The sequence below is a fragment of the Lucilia cuprina genome, chromosome 4 (genome assembly GCF_022045245.1).
Source record: "Lucilia cuprina isolate Lc7/37 chromosome 4, ASM2204524v1, whole genome shotgun sequence".
Taxonomy (NCBI): domain Eukaryota; kingdom Metazoa; phylum Arthropoda; class Insecta; order Diptera; family Calliphoridae; genus Lucilia; species Lucilia cuprina.
In genome coordinates this window covers 44,378,961-44,401,321 of record NC_060952.1, presented here as the reverse complement: position 1 = coordinate 44,401,321, position 22,361 = coordinate 44,378,961, and the positions used below count along the sequence as shown (strand labels likewise).

Sequence of the window (22,361 nt, the reverse complement as noted above, 5' to 3'; positions counted from 1 at the left end):
ACATTCTGTTCATTATTCTGACAACCTTAACACAAGTGTCTCACAAATGTCTTTTCTTTATTAACGGCTTCTGTTGCCAATTTTTGTTTTCATGTCAAATATTTTGTATAAGGCGGATTTTCTTATTAAATAAGGTGGGGTTTTTGTTGTTTTTTTTTTCTGTGCTCTTTTTTTCTTGTTTAATTTAACAAATTTTAAAATTTCATTAGACAAATTATCAAGACCACAAATTTGTGTGAATTACTTGTATTTGTTTGAGAGTTTGTGTGTCCGTATATCTTTCTCTAACAGCAAAAGTGACTGGCATTAACTTGTATTTTGTGAAAATTGACTTTATGTTTACAAGAGATAATACTTTTCTAATAAATCATTTTCTATTTTGTCTTTACGTTTTTTGTGTGCCTTTTTGTCAATTCAATTTTAAATTAAACTTTAATAGACACCAATGTGTTTCCCTTAACTATGGGGTGTAAAATTAAATAAAACTTTCAAAACATGTTGAAAGCTTATTGCGGAAAGTGTACGTATGTAGATTATTTTCGAGTATAATTTACAATATGTGTGAGTGTTATTCTAAGTAAATACTACGACAATTAAAAACCACTAAAAATAGTGTTTAGGACTCAACACCTACATTCTAGTAAATATTTAACATTTAATGTGATTGTTGAATAATTCTCTCTCCACCAATCCCGAATACAAATTGGAAATTGAAATAAAATCAAGACATTATATATCAAATTTACATATATGATGCTAGAGGAAATGGAACATTTTATCTTATTTTGTGAACATTTTTATTCTAAGTAAGTTAAAAAATCCCCACATAAAGGGGATTTCATTCACATATAGATGTATAAAGATATATGTATGTATTTAACATTAATTACATAACAATGTGGGTATGTATGTACATATATGCATACACTTAAGACATAATATTTACCGACGGCCTTTATCAGTTTTCATAATATTCCAAGAATTTATCAATTAAATAATAAAAACATAACAAAGTAGAAATACCTGTAATTGTAATTAACGGTATTAATGATGTTATCGAATTACATACCAAATGACGACTAAAACAGTGATTATCTTTTTTTCTTGAATGTGGAAATAAGAATAGTTAGCAAATATATTTATTACACTATCAGTGGACAGGCAGAGGGACAGACATAGACATACACTAATGAAACATTTGTTTATCTGAACATATTTCCAATTTAAGCTTGTACGTATAACGTATCGTATGTGGTCTAGTCAGGTCTGTCTGTCCACTTCTGTTTTGTTTACAAAACTGTCATACATTGTTAGCATTAATACTCTGGTGCCAGTGGCGCTTACAATTGTTCAATACCTATTCCCACCCCCACTCATGGTACTGTCGAAGTTCCGATAGTCACCAAACATTAAGTTGTAATGATAATCGCGGAAAAGTTGAAATAAAGTTATGTATGTGTGTACGCATATCTATCGTCTATTTTTCTTTCTTACATCCAAACACACACTAAAATTCTTTTATAAATGACAAAACGGAGCAGAAAAATCAAATGAAATTTATGTTGGGGTAGCTTGCCACATTAAACAGTCAAGCGTAATGACGATCACCGATAATAAGCTGCTAAAACTAATATTACAAGCGTCAAGATATCATTGGCGCCGTGGGCCCACATTAGCGCCGCCAACCGGCCGCGTCGATTTTGACATGAAGCGATTGCTCGCATAAAAAGTCAACATACATTCTTCAATCGCATACTCGTATTTATTTACCTGTATATGTAGTGCAAGTTCTGTAGTAATTGTCTATTTATGTGGTATGTGTGTTTGTTTGTGAGCCTGCCTATCAGTATCACCAGCGCTACTACTAGCTGCAGTAGCAGCGACAAAACCAACAGTCATTCAGTCAGTTGTATAGATAACTACCGCCGCTTTTTAGTTTGACGTTTAACAGATTAACAACGTTTGTTTTGTAAGGAAAATCTTTATATTATAAGAGGATTTTCTTACGCTTCTTAGTGACATGAAGGTAAATACAGTTTTCTCTAAATACACCTAACACTCACTGTGCAACACGGTAGTAATGTTGCCGAATTGTGATCATTTTATAAACTTCTTTTCAGCGATACGATTTTGTCATTTTCATCCAAATCTAATTACCTATAAGAATTTTTAATACGAAATGAATGTATATATATATATATATATATATATATATATATATATATATATATATATATATATATATATATATATATATATATATATATATATATATATATATATATATATATATATAATTAATTTAAAATACTTATAAAACCGTTTAAAGAATCCAACGTGTATTGTAATGTAGATACATATATTTTATGTGTACTCTTGCATTTAATGGATTTGTGTTTGTTTATTTAAAATCCGACTTTTTCAATTTATACTTCTAGTTTGTTTGTTGTGACAACAAATGGAAAAATTTATACATATACTACATGTATTTGCGGTTGCTACCGTTTAGTTGATGAGTTGCAATAGTTCAAATACGATTCTCCAATTCGACTCTATCTATCACTTTCTTTCAGTCTCTTGATATTAAGTCAAACACTATGTAGAAGTAAATACATGTAATGTTTTTGTTTTTGTTTTAGTTTATAGATTTTTCACTCAACAACAATTTTAAATTGTTTGTGCAACTGAAGTGTGTAAAAGGTGTTATAAATTCCTCATACGACAGACATTTTTTTAGTCTATTTCTGTGGTTTTTATTTATGAGCCCACAACAATACTAGTCCAATTGTTAATGATTGATTTATCACATACCAAAAGATTATATTAACTACATATGTATTTTGTGATTAGAGTGACCAGTTAGTGTTATTTAGAAATTGTATATGTTAGTCGGATAAAAGTAACGATTTACAGACATACATACTTATTACAAAAATAAAGATATGGATACCCTTGAACTTGTACGTGGGGCCGTTGTCCTTACTACTGAACAATTTTTCCGACGTCATCAGTAATTAATCTTAAATTCATCCAAACATTTATGTGTGAATGTTTCGAATAAATTAGAAGCAATGGATGTAGACTGAGCATTATCAACCTACCTTTTGTAGGCCAAATAAATAGAGATTTTTAAAAATATTTAAAATCAATTACACTATTTTAATGCATTTTTAGCTTCTGAACCCGAATCTGAATCTGAGTTTTTCTATCCCCAGATCTTCTTATATACTTATTTTACTAAAACTTCAGTTGTATAATTCCTTGTATCTTATATAGATTTAAATCAAAGGTACTGCTAATATATGAGAGATATTAACAATTTTTTTCTATTTTATTCTTTTTTTTTTAATGTCATCAAGTCACAAAAGGTATTCTTAAAATTCAAACACTTGTTTAACAAATGCCGAACTGCCGATTCTCATTTATGACTATACCCCAAATATAGTTTACGCTATCTAGTGAGGATAAAAACTCACATATGTACAAGTTAATACAAATGTTTTTAACATAATGACATGATTTTATTAGAATATTTCTCAAAATTTTAAAAATTGAAAAAGATGAAAATCTTTAGCATAAATTATACTTACAGATAATTCAATAACAGTCGTGAGTCCTGAACACTCCCTAAATGCAACTTATGTAGTTAAAATTGTCACATTGCTGTTATTGTTCTTCCGTTAATGATACCAAGTTGTTACGTTTAAAATAAGTCATTCATACATACATATAATATACATATGTACATACATATAGAAATTTACACATCAAAATTGTTTGCCGTTTTACTTAATTTTTAAAGATTAAGAAGATAAAAACTTAAAAACACCAATACAAACATGTTTAAAACACAAACACCAAACAAATATTTGAAAAAGTAAACAAACCAAACATTTTAAAAACTGTAACAAACATGTTGTGAAAGGGGTTAAGACAAATACATTGCAAGGTGTTACGATTATTTGAAATACCTAGAACAAACTTCCTGTTTGACGACACTCTCCCATATACTATATAGACATCCAGACACAATCGCACTAACACAATGTGAAAATTTGATAAACCTCATAACACTGGCGCCACTTTAAATCCCCGAGTAAAAGGATTAGTTAAATTGATACAAGAATGAGTGCACTTTTTGTTGGATTGATGTTGTTACTTTTATTCAAATACAATTGTATTGTTTTGGTGTTCTATATAAATGCTTGTAATGAGATTAACTTCAAAATCAAAATCTGTCTTAAATCCCATAGGACGAATTGCCTCTTCACCATTAAAAAATTGTATGTTAACGAAGAAGAAGATGTAAAGAGGGAGAGAAAGAGGAGTAAGAATAATAAAATCGAGTTCAATGTTTTTTTTTTCATTTCTTGGTAGGCTTATACGAATATTACTTGTATAAACGTTATAACAAATCGTGACTAATGTGACCGCGGGGAGCCATCAAATCAATGCATTTTCAAATGAACATGTATAATCTACATTTTTTCTTTATTAACTTCAATGTTTTCGAATTAAGAAAAAATTAACTCAGTCATTCTCAAAATGTACTGCAGCTAAAAATTTAAACGATTTCATTTCTATAACAATCATATGGGAGAATGGTTATGGATACCAGTACTTATTACACTCAAAATATTTAGCTAGTTTAAAACATTTGTAATAGTTTTTATTATTTATAAATTTTGTCATCTGAAGTGTGTTATGTTAGTGGTTATTGTTTTATTATGTTAGACCGGAGTTGGTGAAAAAAATATCGTGTGCGCCATAATAAACACACGAATTTCTTTTAGCAAATTGTCAATTTGTTCCAATTATTTAATACCCAGACCTCTATATGTATGTATATTTGATATCCAAATCTTAGATAGTTCAATGAGACGTACTTTCGAAACGTTTTATCCAACAAAATTTGGAAAAGCATAAAATTTGTCCAGAACTTTGAAATTACTGCTTAACAAATACTGAGGTTAGTGAGCTCTTTGAGTACCTTATATCACAAATGAATGAGTAAATTTAGTACTCGATATAACGAATTTCAAATCAACTTTTTACAAAAAGTAGCAATACATGTTATTGTTATTCAAAAACTATTAAAAATTAAGAAATTTAATTGTTTGAGTACATATTATTTGAAATATGTTTCACAGGAAAAAGTTTCAGTATAAATACTATGAATTGCTTTCATTGATAAAAGTTAATAATATTTGAGAATAAGTTCCTAAATTGTGTAAATTTCTTCATTTTTATTTTTTCAAATGTTTGAAATTTTCTTAGTAAATTTTGTGCTTGTTTATGATTTTTAGAATTGCGTAATTGGCGGGATTTTATGAAGAAAAGATATTTAAGTTTGTTTGCTGATGGTTTATTGTTTAAGATTTAGTTTTTCAGCATTTCAAATAATATGTATATTATTTTAATTATACAAAATACGCTAATAAAGGATTATTATCTTTCTACTAAATATGAAACAGATTAGTAGATAATAGAATTTGTTGGCAATTTGTTCATGCATATTGCAGAAAAAAAATATAAATTCCAAAAAAATTTCGTCATGTACAAATTAATACATTCTATGAACTTTTAATATTTTGAATGAAAATGGTTTGGGAAAAAAAGTCATGTTCGATTCATACAATTAATTAAAAAAATTCATTCCAGTTATGTATTATTTTTTCTGTGTTCTTTTTTAAAATCTTTAATTTAATTTTAAAATTCTTAATTTTGTAAACTGCAAAAGAAAAAAATATCGTATTTTTATAATTAAATTATAGAAATATAAAAATTATTACATAAGATTCGGAATACCGGAATATAAAACTTAAACTTATTTCTACTAATATTTTTCTTTGAGTTTATTTATCACTTTTTTTCAAATTGATTTACTGCATATGACAATGTAGAAAGTTTCTAAATGACAGTTAACAAAACTTAAAAAGTAATAAAAATGACAGTATAAATGGATTAGTGTATGTTTTCGTCAAGTCATTGTATTGAAATCTTTCGTAAAATATTAACTGGAATCTTAACGAATAACAAAAAAATACAATGCAAGAATTTCAAATCACAATAATGAATATTCATGTTGGTCATGTCAAAACTTAAATTTTAATTCTGGTACACATATACATACATATACACCCATACATACAAATAAAAATATGGACATTTCAAAAATGCTGTATCTAAATGTGTTGACTTTTGCTAATGAGTTAAGATGGGGCTAATTCACATCAAAATTATACTATCTGTCATTTATACTCTTTGTATTTATGCGTATACCCTACAGATTTTCGAACTAATTCCGCATTGACATTGAGTTATAATTCTTATTTATATATTTGAAGAAGTAACATTTTTTCTTAATAGGCGCTGAAAGCTGATAGAGATTATTAGGAAATATGTTTTGCATTTTTTGGGGAAAGGTAATGCAAAACTTTACCATAGTTTGACATAAATCCGACCTTTAGAACTACAGGGTAATCATGAATGTATCTTTTCTCTTTTACTGTCAGTCATTCACCCTTTTCTTGGTTTCGCTTTCAACTTTTAGTTTGTCTCTGCAAACACCAACACACACAATTAATATTAAACGATTTAAGAGGAAGGGTTACACTTTTGGCGTTGACAACATCATTTAAAGGTTTCAATATCAAAACGAAAAAAAAATCTGTCCTACAAATATAAAGAAGAAAGGAATTTTCATAGATTTGATTAGAATCAGATTTTTGTTTCATTCACTTTTAAATCAAATTATGTCTCAATTGTATTGTTTTAATTTCTGTCTACGAATTAATGTCCAGAGAAATATTGACCATCTGTGACGATAGATATAAAGGATTGTACAATATTGCAAAAGATGATAATTAGATAATGTCAATATTAAATCCGTTGTGTCAATTTGTTTTGTAAATTAATATCGGATATTGGGCTAATGTAATTAATGTAATTATACTCTTTTGAAATACTAATCATCTTATAATATTTCGTGAAGCACTTATAACTTGGTGCTATTTAAATCAGTAAAGACTATAGAATATAATTTTTACATAAAACTCAATACATAAAGATCTATTAAAAATAAACTGCCATGACTTCCTTGTATGTTTGTTTAAAGTTTTTATTAGGAAAATTTAAATCCGTAAAGAATATAGAAAATAATTTTTACATAAAACTCAATACATAAAGATCTATTAAATATTAACTGCTATAACTTCCATATAATTGTATGTTTGTTTAAAATTATTATTTCTGTTCTTATTTTTGTAATTTCTTATAATTAAAGTTGTTGACAACTTAATTAAGTACAATTCCTGTTGACACTCATTTCATCAAATAAACACAATACATTTTATAATACAAGTAGTTGCCACAACCCCATGTACATATGAATGTACATACATGGTTGCATGTTTGTAACTTCAACATCAGCTACTAATTCAATAGAAGTTTGTCTTATCAAACGCTAAAAGTAGATTTTCTTTCTTTATTTGTCCAACATTATGCAGGCGCCAGTACTTGAAAATAAATAGTGGAGAGTCCAAGTATTACACACAAACAAACTCTTCCATTTCCAGTCTGAATGTGGCAAGTAAAGAATGGATTCTTATTTTATATAAAAAAAAACATAAATAAGTACTTTGGATAAATAGTTAATAAGAGGAAATATTGTTTTATGTATTAAAAGATAACAGTTTTTTAACCGGTAGATGTTATAAACATACTTTGATGGAAAGTTTGAAAGTAAATACTACTTAAATATACCCTGCTAATATAAACTGCTATAGTCATAAATTTACAGGGATATTTGCAATTGATAATGGTTTAACTAAATTGCGAGCTTCCCATGTAACCTAAGGTTTATAATAGCCGGTTTAATTTACAAAGCTTAGAATATTTTTAAGGCATAGATTGTATCAGCGTAGGGGCTTTAGAATTTTGATTTCATTTCTCAGAACTTATCAAGTTCACTGTTTTAATGGGTGTTAAAAAGATAAACAAACCACCCTCGTACATATAAATATTTATAAATTTTTATAATACAAACATGTTTTTGATTTCTATGACTTATATTTGATTGATTATTTTTAATGATTTTTGACTTATTTATGATCGTGGTATTTTTTTCTCTTATTTTAGCTGATTCGATTTTATAATGCGTACGATTTCAAACACTTATAAATTTTACTCTTTTGATTATTGGAAACACTTGACATTTAATATGGCGTTATATATGATTTTCTAACCAAAAATGAAACAATAATAAAAAATAAATATAAATATCATTAATTTACAACAGTAGCATTTGAAATACGAGCAAATACAATATTTTTATGATCTTTATCTCTAAATACGGGTTTTATGGGGTGTGAAAGCCAAATAATGGAAGAAATAAAATCGTATAGTAAAAAAATCACGTTTCAGATTATAGAAAAGTGTACATAAATAATCAGTTTGTTACATTATTGGCCTAATTCGAGTATTGTAATAGAAAAAGTATGAAATGTGGAGAAAAATAATTCTTGACGCGTTTGGCAAAAACAAATACTATAATAAACTCAGTTTTAATTTGAAAATAATATTTTCTTGTATAGTTTTCCGGGAATCGATAAAAGTGAAATTGTTAAGATTTTATAAACTTTTTAATGAAAATCCTTTGGGAAACACCCACAAAAATATATATGTCTGGCATAATACTTTTTTTTTTATTTATTTACATTTGTACAAGTTAATTCCAATATTTTCAAACAAACTCTTGTTAATCCTATTAAGAAATCCTTCTTATGAAAAACTAAATGTAAACACACACAAAAAGTCAAATCCTACAATAGGAACACTGAAGCCAAATCTGATTTTCATAAATATTAGAATAAGCCACGGGGCACATGTCACATTATGTTTGGGCCAGAAAGGAAAAGAATCAAATTTAGCAACTCATGCCATGAAAAAAGTTAAACAAAAACCAAAACTAGACATAAATGTACCTGTATTTTACATAAAATATTTATGTATTTTGGCAAAATTACCAAATCATTCAATAAAAAACCCCGTAGAGTTTGAGAGGAAACAAGTTAAGGGAAAAAGGTTGAAGAAATAAGAAATATAAAAATTTTACTTCAGTTGTTGTTCTTGTGGTTTTTTGTAGTATCAATGCCCAAAAAATCTCACGCTGATTAACTTTGACAGCGATCATCACTGACAAAATCACTCATAATCTGTAAAACCACAACAATATGTATATATGAAAAATATATATGTTGTGCGTGTGTGTATACAAAAACTAACAAACATGTCTAATTATGGTATTGTCTTGTCGTATCTTGTCTTTGCAGCACCAAAACTACCTGCCACTTTGCATGATTATCATCATCTGAATGGTCAAGCCACATTGGATGCAATGTGTCGCAATGCTTCAACAGCTGGCGGCGTATTGGCGGCCCATCAAATGGGTGGACAAGGTACCCCAACAGTTTTACTTTCGGGCAGTCATAGTCCCAGCAGTATGGTACAAATGTCTTGCGGTTTAGCGGCTACCAATAATTCTGGACGTACTAATTTTACCAATAAACAATTAACCGAATTGGAAAAGGAATTTCATTTCAATCGCTATTTGACACGAGCCAGACGCATAGAAATTGCCAATACTTTGCAACTGAATGAAACGCAGGTATGTTTAATAGTTGTTTAATTATTTAAATTATTGAAAATTAATTTATTTTTTTTTATTCCAAATTTCAGGTTAAAATTTGGTTTCAAAATCGTCGCATGAAACAAAAGAAACGCGTTAAAGAGGGTCTTATACCAGCCGATATTTTAACTCAGCACACTGTTTCCACCACAACAACCAACTCACCTCCTGCTATTAACTCCACCACTTCACCAGCTGCCAACCAGCAAAATAATGTCAAAAATCTGGCTACTTCTAAATGTACAAACACCAACAGCAATAGTAATAATGTTAATAACAGCAGCTGTAAGTCAACATCAACCCCTACATTAACTGAATGTCAGTTGGCAATGCAGCACAACAGTGATAACAGTCGAGAGTCAATGTAAAAAGTACACAATAAATTATATCAAAGGGCTGCAAATATTCTTCGACAAGGAATTTATATATGAGATTATTTTGATGCATAAATAAATGGATGTCAACGAAGGTCTAGTACTTTATACATATACCATCAAATTAATGTGTACTGATTTTGTATTCTTAAAAAAAATTTTCTATGTAAAGATTGTTACGTCAAAAGAAAAGTTTTATAAAATACTCTTCATTAATCTGAAATCTTTCCAATTGAAAGACATGAGTTTAATGAGAAATCTAAAAACATATTATCCGTATGATTTTGAATGGTATGCTTCAAATCGTACTTCCTTACGGTTAGAAAAACATTGTCGTTTCTAGGCAGATTGCAAAACCAATCGGTGCAGACGGTACACATTTCAATATCTCATATTTTGGTGGTAGTTGTATAAGATCGAAATTTCAAGAAATGTTTCAATCCGAAATTTTTTGTAGTTCTGTATAATAAAACAAATTAAATAGTAAGTTATCTCTCTAAATTGCCAAATGACAAATGAAATTAAATTTTAACAAAATACAACAATTTGCTCATTTGGCTGTGATAAAAAATTAACAAACTACATTTTAATAAAAAATCTTAAATCAAAAAACAAACTTAATATCAAATCAATCAATATGTACATAAATTATTTGATAATTAAGAAATAAAAATTTATAGATATAAAAAATAGCTAAATTAAAATAAAAAACTTAAAAAAACAGAGATAAAAGTGTATCAAAACAAACTCAGGGTTCTTTTTACATTAACAAAAAAATATAATATTAAAAAATTAAGTAAAATAAATTAAAATCGACAAGTAGTTTTAGTTTTTAATAAAAAAACTAAATTAAAAAAAGTTTAAACCTAAAGTCAGTGATGGAAAAGAATTAATTCACATACGAAAGAATTTTAGTTGCATATACATACAAGGCAATTATTCTTAATAAAATATTTTATATCTTAAAAAAAGCGGTATATGTATTTACACTCTTCCATCTCTGTTTTAACTAAAGTTTCCAATCACTTTTTTCCCTCAATTTTAAGTTTTCCTTCAACTTGTAATTTTTATAAAATTGGCACAAAAAACTAAATAAATAAATCTAATTTTAATTCGCTCACTAGCAAAAATGTTGTCCAACTCGTTTTAAGTTTCAATTTGTAAATTATTTTGTTGTAATTTGTACATACACACTAATATTAATTAGTTAGTATTCGTTTCTCTTTATTTTTTTATCAAATTAATTCTCATTTCATTGTATTTGTAATTATTAAATTTTAGTCTTAGTTTGTTTGTCATTATTTAAGAGTTTGCATAATATTTTGTAGCACAAAGTAACCAGAAAATGAAAAACTAGTCCTTATTATAACAATTAATTAAAAAACTTAAATAATAAAATAACGATTGTAAATTATTATTCAATAGAAAAACGTGAAATAAATATTATTGTTTGAAAATATAATATTGTTATAATTTTTTTATTTCTTAATTAAAATATATTTATTTATATTATAACTCGAAAACGTAAGAATGTATCCCCATATTTTTACAAATGTATGATCTTGGTCAGGGGCGGATTCAGCTCAAGCATTCAGGGCGGGGGGATTTTTTTAAGTTTTTGTACCAAAAATAGTATTTATTACTGCTGTGATTGTTATTAAATTGATCTGTTTATAACTTTTAACTGATTCACGAAATGTTATACTTAGGAGCTCAGATAAGCGACAATTGTAGACAAATTAACTTAGGTTTTTATAAGGCAAAATAAGACCTATCTAAAAATCACTATATTTTTGGCAATTATTCTGCTGTTTAACGTCCGTCTACTCTGAGAAAAACATTTCGAATTTGTATGTTAAATTCATTGCCTCTCAAAAACACAAAATCTCTATTAGAGGACAACGTGAAATTAAAGAACAATTTTCCCTTTTCCATAGGCTTCGACCTATTGAAGTTTAGCATACCTACCAAATTTCTTCAATTTATCTATATTATCATATTATGGAGCCGACATTTAATCAGCTCAGAAAATAATTGTAAGTCGATAAAAGATATTCTTTGGATCTAGTGCTTTTCTACTAGTTTAAATAAATACTTTTATACCATACGCCACTAAAGTGAGGAGGGTATTAGGCGTTTGTGCTGATGTTTGTAATACCCAAAATATTGGTCCTATACTCACCTTAAAGTATACCAATCGGCTCATTGTCACTTCCTGAGCCGAATAGAGCCTTTATTCTCATAATTACGTTGCCCATAATTACCCGTACTCTTTCTCTTTTTTTCGACAATAAGTAAAAAACAATTTAGATGCTTTATTTTTTAAAAAATATTCTACGTTTTTAACATACTGACTGGTGTAGTGTATCAGTCCCTTTTTAAAATCGGATTTAGCCTTTTATTTCTGAAGCTCCTGGATAACATTATTCAATTTTACCAAAACTTCAAATGTATGTTTCATATTTTCTCGAATTGTATATTTTTTTGGTTTTACTTAAAGTACATTACATTTAAGAAAAAGGCAGTTTTACAAAAATATTAACAAAATGTTATTTTTACCGCAATCCTCAAAATTCTAATCACAGATACCGCTCCAATGTGAAAGATGTCGAACAAATTTATTTACTATTTTATTTCGTTCATTATTGTTCATAACTCACATAGAGATTTTCTTAAAATTTTAAAATTTGTTTACGAAATTGCTACAGTTTTGAAACTGTCATCTGAAATGTGTCCCATTCCAATTTGTAATAACTTTTAAATTGTTTGAATAATTTTTGTGTTTTTTGTCTTATTGGAACGATAATTTAATATATATTCCAATTATTTGCTGTTAAAAATCGATAAAAGCTAATGTGTTCCTATTGCGCTAAAATTTTCCAGAATGCATTTGTATAACTTTAAGTGTAAGTCTAAATTAATATGTGATACGACTTTTTTATTTCAGAATCAGCACATTAAATAACACTGCAATTAATGTGTTAATAACTTATGTAAAAAGATTTTTCATCGTTGGATTGTGTTATTAAACATATTAAACACAAGATTAAATTTAACAAATATTTAAAAAATCAGCATAAATGGGGAATTCCAAAAATTGTCGAATATGTTTTGTACCTTACCCTTTCCGATTTTGATGAACATATTCTTTGTATAAATGCGAAGTTTAAAGTTCTCCAAAATTTTCAACTTCATTACGGTTCAAAAATCACATATTTTAAGATTTTTTCAACAATTTATTATCGTATATTTTCTTAACTATTTATCCGATTTTAGTTGTTTTAGAATAATCATTTCAATACAAATTTCAAAATGTATTAATTATTCCCTGATTGTCCCATTCTGATTTTTTTATATTCTGCTCATGACACTATGACCTATAACCTTTTAGAGATAAGCTTGACTCAAGGACATTTTTTATTATCCCCGTATTAAAACTATAAAATTTAATAAAATTTAATAAAAGTAACATTAAACTATAATATATAGGCTTTATTTAGGTACTAGAACGATTAAAATCGAATAGATAGTTTAAGAGATATATGATGTCAAATTTAATACTTGTTAAAAAATATACTTTGAACCTCAATAAAAACTAATTTAAATTTTGTATTTACTCGAAGGAAAGAGTCATATTTAAAAACCTACTTTTTTGTTCGAATTTTTTTAATTACCACATACACATATACATATTTGTAAATAAAATACCGTGCGGCAGCCATTTTCACACATTAGAAAAGTCATGTACAATAAACTGTGGACCAAATCGTTAAAAAAATTAATTTTGAAAATTAGACTTTCTTATTTTATTTTCCTTTTAGATAAAAGTGGAAGCTGGGAATATTCTTTTTTTAAATTGTAACAGGGTGAACTCATAGAAACAACATTTGAGTCTCCAAAAAAGAAGGTTACTTTTTTACGTAGGGTATTTCAAAAGCACAAAAAATCTCAAAAAAAACATTGTTCTTGAGTTAAAAAAAAAAAAATTTTCTAGATATACCACTCGTAACCCATTAAGTGACTATAAAACTCTTAAAGAATATAAGCTTTCTTTTGAGCAAAATATATTTAAAAAATATTTTTTTTGGAAATAATGAAGAAATTCATTTAAGATCTTACTCCGAATGAGCTTGTGTCTGACCTACAATCCAATAATACTAACCTTGGTGCAAATTGATTTTTTAAGTTTGGTCGCTTGACACGAAATTGTCCATAGACTACAGATAGTTAACTGCGGAAATGATTTTGAACAAATTTCTTGTCCTTGTATACTGCACACGGAATAAGTACAAACAGATACATATATGTACATACGTGTAGACTTGCTCTGCACCTAATGTTTGTTATTCAAAAAAATAACGATTTGTTTTTAGGCATTAAAAAAATATTCATCAATCAGTCATTTTGCGGTAAATGTGCCGAAATTTGTGCAAAAGGCTTGATGAATTAGTTTCACAAAAATATTGATATTATTTTTATTTAAAATCTATAAAGAAATAACAAAACCCTTTTGATTTATTGTAAGAGCATGTGATATTTCTAAGACTCTACCATTCGATGAGTATAAAGTATAAAAATGGTAAAAATGGTACAATGGGATTAGAAAATTTTTTAATTGTATTTCCTGCTTTAAGCGTCAATATCAAATCAAATATATTAAATGTAGACCACTTTAGTCGGTATATTGGATTTGTGTATATTGGACTTGTACTGATGTATGTAACGCATTGAAATATTGGCTCTATACTAACCGTAAATTATACCAATCGGCTGAGAATCACTTTCTGAATCGATTTTTATTTTGGAATTAAGCAAAAAACAACTTAAAAACTTTATTATTAAAAATAATACACATTTTTACACACTATTCAGTGTTGTAGGGTATCATATGGACGTAAATTCCTCTAGTAACATTTATATAGGATAAACCCATATTTACCTCTAATCCCCTATGAGCCCTCTTAAAGAAAAAGCTTTTTTGTCAACCATAAGTAAAAATAAGATTGAAAACAAATTAATTGCTTTATTTTTAAATAATAATAATAGGGTATCATATGATCGGCCATGTCGACTACACATTCATACTTGTTTTGAAATAGATTTTTAGTAGGTTTAGGAAAAAACATTGAACCCTCAGAAAATTTATAGACAAATTAAGAATTGAAAATGTGTATGTACAAATTTTTCTAGAGCCTCTAATTTCTTAAAACAATTTATATTTAAATACTTTATCTTAATTAATTAATTTCATCGTAATTTTTTGAATGCGATCTTATGTGGGAGCTAGGATAGAACGCTGTCTAAAATTCTAAAACACAAACTTGCTTATGTCGAATATTTGTTATAATTTGGTCGGCATCGCCCGACTATAATTTCTTACTTGTTTCAATTACAACCTGTTTATCTAAAATGAAAATTTTTCTTCGTTCTTAAAAATAACCACCGAAATTGTCTTGAACGTGAATTTCTTGAAACATTGCATACAATTTTCATGTTGTTAAAAAAAAGAAACATTTTTTCATAATTTAAATTTTTTTGTAGAATTAAATTATTTTTGCTTATTTCTTAGGGTTAACACCAAACACCTTATTATTACATGAAAAATATTTAAAATTTCCGAAATAAAATACGTAGGCAATAATGTTTCGTTACGATAGAAAAAGCTCATTTCATTTTAGAAATTTTTACACGAAAATTTTAAAATGTTTTATAATAAAATGAAATGTTATTGTGAGAACTTAATTGTTTTAAAACAAGTAAGAGTTCTATATTCGGCTGTGCCGAATCTTATATACCCTTCACCATTATGTGTTAAAAAACAGTAATTACGAATTTTATTACAAAAAAATCAAAAAATACCAATTGTAGCCCATTTTATTATTAAATTAATCCGGTCTCTATATGCTTAACTTCATATTTCTATGTTCAATATTATAGAAATTTTAAAAAGTACCTTTTGAAGAACGAAAAAGTACCAAAAACTTCCCTTTTATGGGTTCCCACTTAATCCAGGCTCTACATAATGTTTCTAGGTTCAATATTATAGAAAATTCAAAAAGTACCTTTTGTAGAACGGAAAAGTACCAAAAAGTCCCTTTTTGTAGGTTCTTACCTAGTCAAGGCTCTACATGCTAAATTTCATGTTTCTAGGTTCAATATTATAGAAAATTCAAAAAGTACTTTTTGTAGAACGATAAAGTACCAAAAAGTCCCTTTTATAGGTTCTTACCTAGTCAAGGTCCTACATTCTAAATTTCATGTTTCTAGGTTCAATATTATAGAAAATTTAAAAAAGTACCTTATGTAGAACGAAAAAGTACCAAAAAGTCCCCTTTAATGTGTTCTTGTCTAATCCGGGCTCTACGTACTTGATTTCATGTTTCTAGCCAATAACAACGAAACGTAACGTCATGTTCATACTTTGATTTGTGTTTATAAACAAGAAACCACAATAACAAAAAATTTACTGTTTGAACTGTGTTTTGTTTGTTTATTGTTTTGTATAAACATGCACGAAAAATTTAAATTTTTCATGAAATTTTCAGACGTGGTCTTTTTACTTATATCTTCGTTATTTATGGACCGATTGGACTGATTTTAAATAGCGTTCTATTCTATCGTATTTCCAATAGAATTATTGAAAATTCCGATCTAGCAGATATCGGGGGTTTTCTGAAAACTGATTTTAACATACACACAGACAGACAGACAAACGAACAGACGGACATGGCTAAATTGACTCCGCTATCTATAAGGATCCAGAATATATATACTTTATAGGGTCGAAAAATTGTATTACAGAAATTACAAACGGAATGACAAACTTATATATACCCTTCTCACGAAGGTGAAGGGTATAAAAACAGGCTGTTAGTTATTGTTCTTTCTGTGTGGTATGTCGCTAGCGGTTCCAATTGTAATTGAGCTGTTATGCTGTATTTATTCATCCTAAAAGGCTGCAGCATTTTTTATTGTGCAAAGTCGCACAGTATTTAATACAATCACATATTTTCTATTAATAATGCAATTACATAATTAAAATAACATGTAGTACTTAACATAATTCAACATTTTAAAAAAAATTAAGAGAATATTTTTTATAAACATTTAAGACGACAACACTTCCTACTAATTGAACACCATAACGTGTTCCAAACTGGCTGTTTCAGAAAGTAAACTACACTGAAAATAATCCATGGTTAATTTTACGAAAAGAAATTTCGTAACTTCTTTTTTCGTAATATTTACAAAAATTTCGTGTATATTACGAATTTATTTTTACGAAAGTAATAAATTGAGGTGAAATTAAAGATTAATAATTATATTATCATTAAATAAAACTACAACACTTTTATAAAATTTAGGAAAAAAATATAATTCATGAATTATTTTCATAAAAAAGGAAAAATTCGTGTGGAGAATAATTTGTTAACTAAAATTACAAAAACTATTTTAAAATGAAAAAATGTTTGCATAAATTAATTTTTTGTAAATTTTATCGTATTAATTCAAAATTTACTTTTTACAATTTATGTAAATTTATTTTCTTAAGATTATTTTGCATTATACAAAAATTGATTTACCTGAACATATTTATCAACGTACTACGGCATTTAAATTTAGTGAAAAAATATTTGTGGAATCATAATATAGTTATAATTTAAAAATATTCACGGCAATACCATATTCACGATTCCGAATCGAGAATCATTATTTATTAAATTAAATTAATTAAACATAATAGTTAATGGTTCCCATATATATGTGACAGATTTAAGTCTACCTAATATACTGTATTATTTTTAATATATAAATTTAAATAACATAAATTTTTTTATCTTTATATCAGAATATAACTGTTATGACTTGTTTGAAAATTCGAATATCAAAAAAGCAAATTTTCAAGCTATCAGTCAGAAACAGCAATATTCCAGCTTTTTTTACATTTCTCCAAAAAATGTTTATGTTTTAATCTATGAATCTGTTTTTTTGCTTCTGTGCGTATTTAAACACTGTGTGGTGAATTTGTCATCATTTTTAACTGATTGGCATCTATAGGAAGAAGAAGAATTAACAGCTGATTAGTAAAATTCCAAGTACGTAGTAAATTTGTTTATTATGTATTCAGTATATTTTATTGAATCTTTGTCGGTCTTTTCACATTTACCTATAACTAAAAAGGAATTCAAAATTCCTAAATTATCTGTACAAATCTGATGGCCAAGAGCTGCGGAACTGAAAACTATTACGACATTTTAAATGTACGCAGTGATTGTACCGATAAAGAGATAAAGTCGGCCTATGTGCAGCTGTCAAAAAAGGTAAGAGTCATAGGGAAACAATTATTTATAATTGTTATTACCAATTTTGAATCACTTTCAGTTTCATCCTGATGTGAAAGGAGTGAAAACAGATCCTCAGCAAACTGCACAATTTTTGAAAATCGCAGAAGCATATCAAACACTTAGTAAACCAAAGTTACGGATTGAATATGATCAAAACTTGCAAGCTGTTCAATCTATGAGAGTTTATGAGACAAGCAGTTCTGCAAAAACTGAATTTCATAGGTGCATTAATTAAGATAATTTTTTGTGAGGATTACTTATCTACAATAACTAATTCTAGGCCCTGGGAAATTAAACCTAACTATGATCCAAATCCAGGCCCCTACTATGGTATTAAAGGTCTTAATAGGACAACAAATTCCAGAGTTGCTTTAGTGCTAATAGTTTTGGGAATATTTGGAGGAGTATTTGGCATAGCTTCTGTTAGGTAAGTTTTTGCATACAAAATAACAAAATTATATCTACGTACTACATTCTAGTATATTTTTAATATGTTTTGCATATTTTTAGGCAGTCTTTTGCTAGAAATCAAAAAAGTTTGGACGAAGTGTCGGCCAGAGCGAATGAACATCATCAAAAAATTCGTTCTGATGTGGAGAAATACAGTAAGGATGAACAACTTCGTCGTGTTATTGATCGTATAGCCGCCAATCAAGTTGAAAGATAGAATTCTTTAATAAGGATCTTGAATACTTGGTAGAAAAATTAACATTGTATGATTATTTATATAAACATACAAATAAATATTATTTAGTGAAGATTTTTTATATTCAGATGGATATATTTTTGTAAATATTTTCTTTTTGAACAACCACTAATAAAAAATACTTTATTTCTGATCGTAATACAAAATAGTATATTTTTTTATAAATGGGATTTTACATTACAAATTAAAATTTGTTATGTATTAAAGAAATTTAAAGAAAAGTTAAATTGAAAGCCATAATAGTGGCATTAATTTTTTACTGCTTTCGTGAAGAAGAAATATGAGCATTAAATTTTTTGAACTGAGTGTGGTAAGGTTTTTCTATATAAATATATATTTTAAAATATGTTTAAATTTACATACTTGCAACATATATTAATAAGCAAATATGTACACTTAATTTCATGTAAAGTAATGAAATCTACAAACAAATCATGTGTTTAATACACTCCCCAACCATTTATTATTTGTTGCAATCAGCATAAATTGATTGGAATATATATTGTTCTCATGTAGATTTTTTTTGGAAAAAAAAATTATGTTACATTTTTCCACGCTAAAAAGAGCGGTATTTAAGGATTATATTAGAACAAATAATTATAACCATAAGATATTTTTGAAATCGTTGTAAAGAAAAGTTTTTTTTAATTTAATGGTAATTGTAGTTATTTTGGATAAATATATAAATATATGTAGAATGTATAGAGTTGTATTTAATGCATTTTAAATTCTCTATGTCAGGTTTATTATAAAAACAGTCTTTAAATAACTACACTACAAGTCTCTGTAACGAAAATTAACTACTTTTATATTTAAAAATGTTCAAAAACTAACAGCAAATTATTTACTATTACTACTGCTATCTTTATATGTATCAAGAAAAATAGCAGTAGTAACGTCATTGATATTTAAATGTTTCAATGTAGCAGTTGAATACTTCAAATAGTAGCATTAAATATTTTCCTAGCAGTTGTAGGTAGCTTTTTAAATTTTGGTAACATGAAAAATACAAGTTATATTAAAATACGAAAAAAAATTACATGCTGCGGGAAAATTTTAGGACTTCGATTTCTAAAAACCTACATATTTACATATTATGAATATGCAATATTTATTCCTCATTGCTTTTTCACAAGAGATATTCTAGGAGTACTCTATTTCCACTACTAAAAGGATTCATGAACATACATTTATAAAGGATTATTTTTGTAGCAATAGAACGATTAACTAGTAGCAGAGATTTGCTTTTTATCAAAAGTAGTATTAAAATTATTTATATTTTTAAGCTACTACCCCATTTGTAGTTTATGTTTTATTTAGAACTATTTCTACTGCTACTTACTGATTTCTTACTACTGCTTATTTGAAATTTACTTTTTTATAAGTAGCAATAGTTTTAAAAACGTATGATTATAAAACAAAACATATGCTACTGTTACAACATCAGACACTTGTTTGGAGCAAAAGTTAAAGCAATAATATAATACTTGGTAGCAAATGTAGTTTTTCTAACACTGATAAAAAGTTGCTATAATTCGGATTATTTTTAAAATCGTTGAAACAAGTTTTTTTTTTTAAATTAAGGGTTTTACTTATTTTTTGTTAATATATAGGGAATTTGTATAAAATTTGCACCAAGGTTAGAACTGTGGGATAGTAGGCCAGACTATATCGGTCAAGAAATGCTTGTTTATATGGGGTCAAAGTAGGACATTTTGGTCAAACAGGGTTTTTTTAATTATTGTAACTTTTCACCTAATCGCCCTGGCAAAAATTTAAATAACCGATCATAATGTAATTGTTATTGCCTTGTGCAAACATGTTTTAAGGTGAATTGTATTATCATGTATATTATTTAAACTTCCATTTAACCAACTCTCGCATTGGGTTTTAAATTTGTGAAATTCGAAAGGATGACCTGAATATGCACTCCTTTCTTTAAATACATTTAAGTACAGGGGTTAGGATCAAATACAAACCAATTCTAAAACAAAATAAATGAAGAGATTTGGGTTCCTTTTAAACTTATCGATATCAAATTGTATCGCTATGTTTGCATTTTTAAGTCACATATAGGAAGGCTACGGTCAAAAATATCCTGACATCCGCACATAATTCACAATATCACTAACAGGTAAAATTGATATCTGCAACAATTTATCACAATTGCTAAATATACAACATATTTATTGATGTTGCAACTGTATTCCAGAGGGCACTTATATGGGAGCTAAGTGAAATCATGACACCAAACAAGACTTCACAAATGAAGTTTTCAACAAACCGGCTGGCATGTCAGTCCGAATGTCTTGACACACGAACATCACCAGATCATCTAAAAATTTTATAAGGATTCATAGATATATACGAATTTAACAAGATGTACACCTAAAATCATTTTGAATTTGACCACAATTCTCTCAAAGGAAATGGTCTGAGCTTTCTTTTAAGTCAAAACCAAATCAATAAATAGGTTTCGTAAAAAAGTGAAAATTAAGCCTTAAAGGAACTTGTATAAATTTTCTTCCGAAAATTATGAAAAAAACTTATTCTATTTTAAATATTTAAACAAAAAATAAAAAATGGTTACAGTGCAAAAATAGCTATCATTTTTACAATTTCTGCTAGGACTAATAGTTGAAAAGTTACACTAATTTGAAAAGTTACACTATATGACCATAATCTTACCCTTCAAGTCCGGCGGTACTTGACCGATAGAGATTAACATTTGTGTCTGGCCTACTATCCAAGACATCGATTTAAAAGTTGGATCACTTGAGACGAAATTGTTCATATGCATTCCCCCCGGGGGCATGTTACCTTGGCGAGACCTCCGCCTTGGTGTTATTGCAATCCCGGGGTATAAAGAGGGCCCAATACCTCCAATATGACCGGGATTGAAAAATTGGTGTTTTCAGTCTACCGCTTGGCTTAGTCCTTGCATAGATTGCCAGAGGTCAGACCAGAGCACCGCATAATCTGGTACTACGGGTGGCCAGTTGCCCGCAGGACTATGTCCTGGCTGGTCAGTTGGTTGAGGTTCCTTCGGGATCCACGTAGTGGCTGTTGGTTGAACCCAAATTCGCGGGAAGAGTATAAGTGGCGGTTAAAAAACTGATGCATGATAATAGTCAATATTTCGGGATAAGAGTTCGGTGCTGTTGCCGAAAATCAACAGATACCCCACAGAGGAGTGACTGTGGGACTAAGCGTTGGAAATAAGTTGGTGTCAATTGTATATGATACAG

At 27.9% G+C, this 22,361-nt stretch overlaps 2 protein-coding genes across 2 annotated transcripts in view; both read left to right on the top strand.

Moving 5' to 3' along the window:
- LOC111674592 (homeotic protein labial-like) overlaps window positions 1-10,712 on the top strand; it is a 32,335-nt gene extending 21,623 nt beyond the window's left edge. The window contains exons 2-3 of the mRNA XM_023435246.2: window positions 9,333-9,667; window positions 9,739-10,712. Of these exons, the coding sequence (XP_023291014.2) occupies window positions 9,333-9,667; window positions 9,739-10,056 (653 nt within the window). The 3' untranslated portion in view covers window positions 10,057-10,712. The remainder of the gene's footprint in view (window positions 1-9,332; window positions 9,668-9,738) is intronic.
- Window positions 10,713-18,139: 7,427 nt separating this feature from the next.
- On the top strand, window positions 18,140-19,186 carry LOC111674608 (dnaJ-like protein 60). Its single transcript, XM_023435264.2, has 5 exons — window positions 18,140-18,158; window positions 18,244-18,383; window positions 18,445-18,629; window positions 18,688-18,834; window positions 18,918-19,186. The coding sequence occupies exons 2-5, from the start codon at window positions 18,279-18,281 to the stop codon at window positions 19,072-19,074; spliced, it is 594 nt and encodes a 197-aa protein (XP_023291032.2). The 5' UTR covers window positions 18,140-18,158; window positions 18,244-18,278; the 3' UTR covers window positions 19,075-19,186.
- Window positions 19,187-22,361: the final 3,175 nt, after the last annotated feature.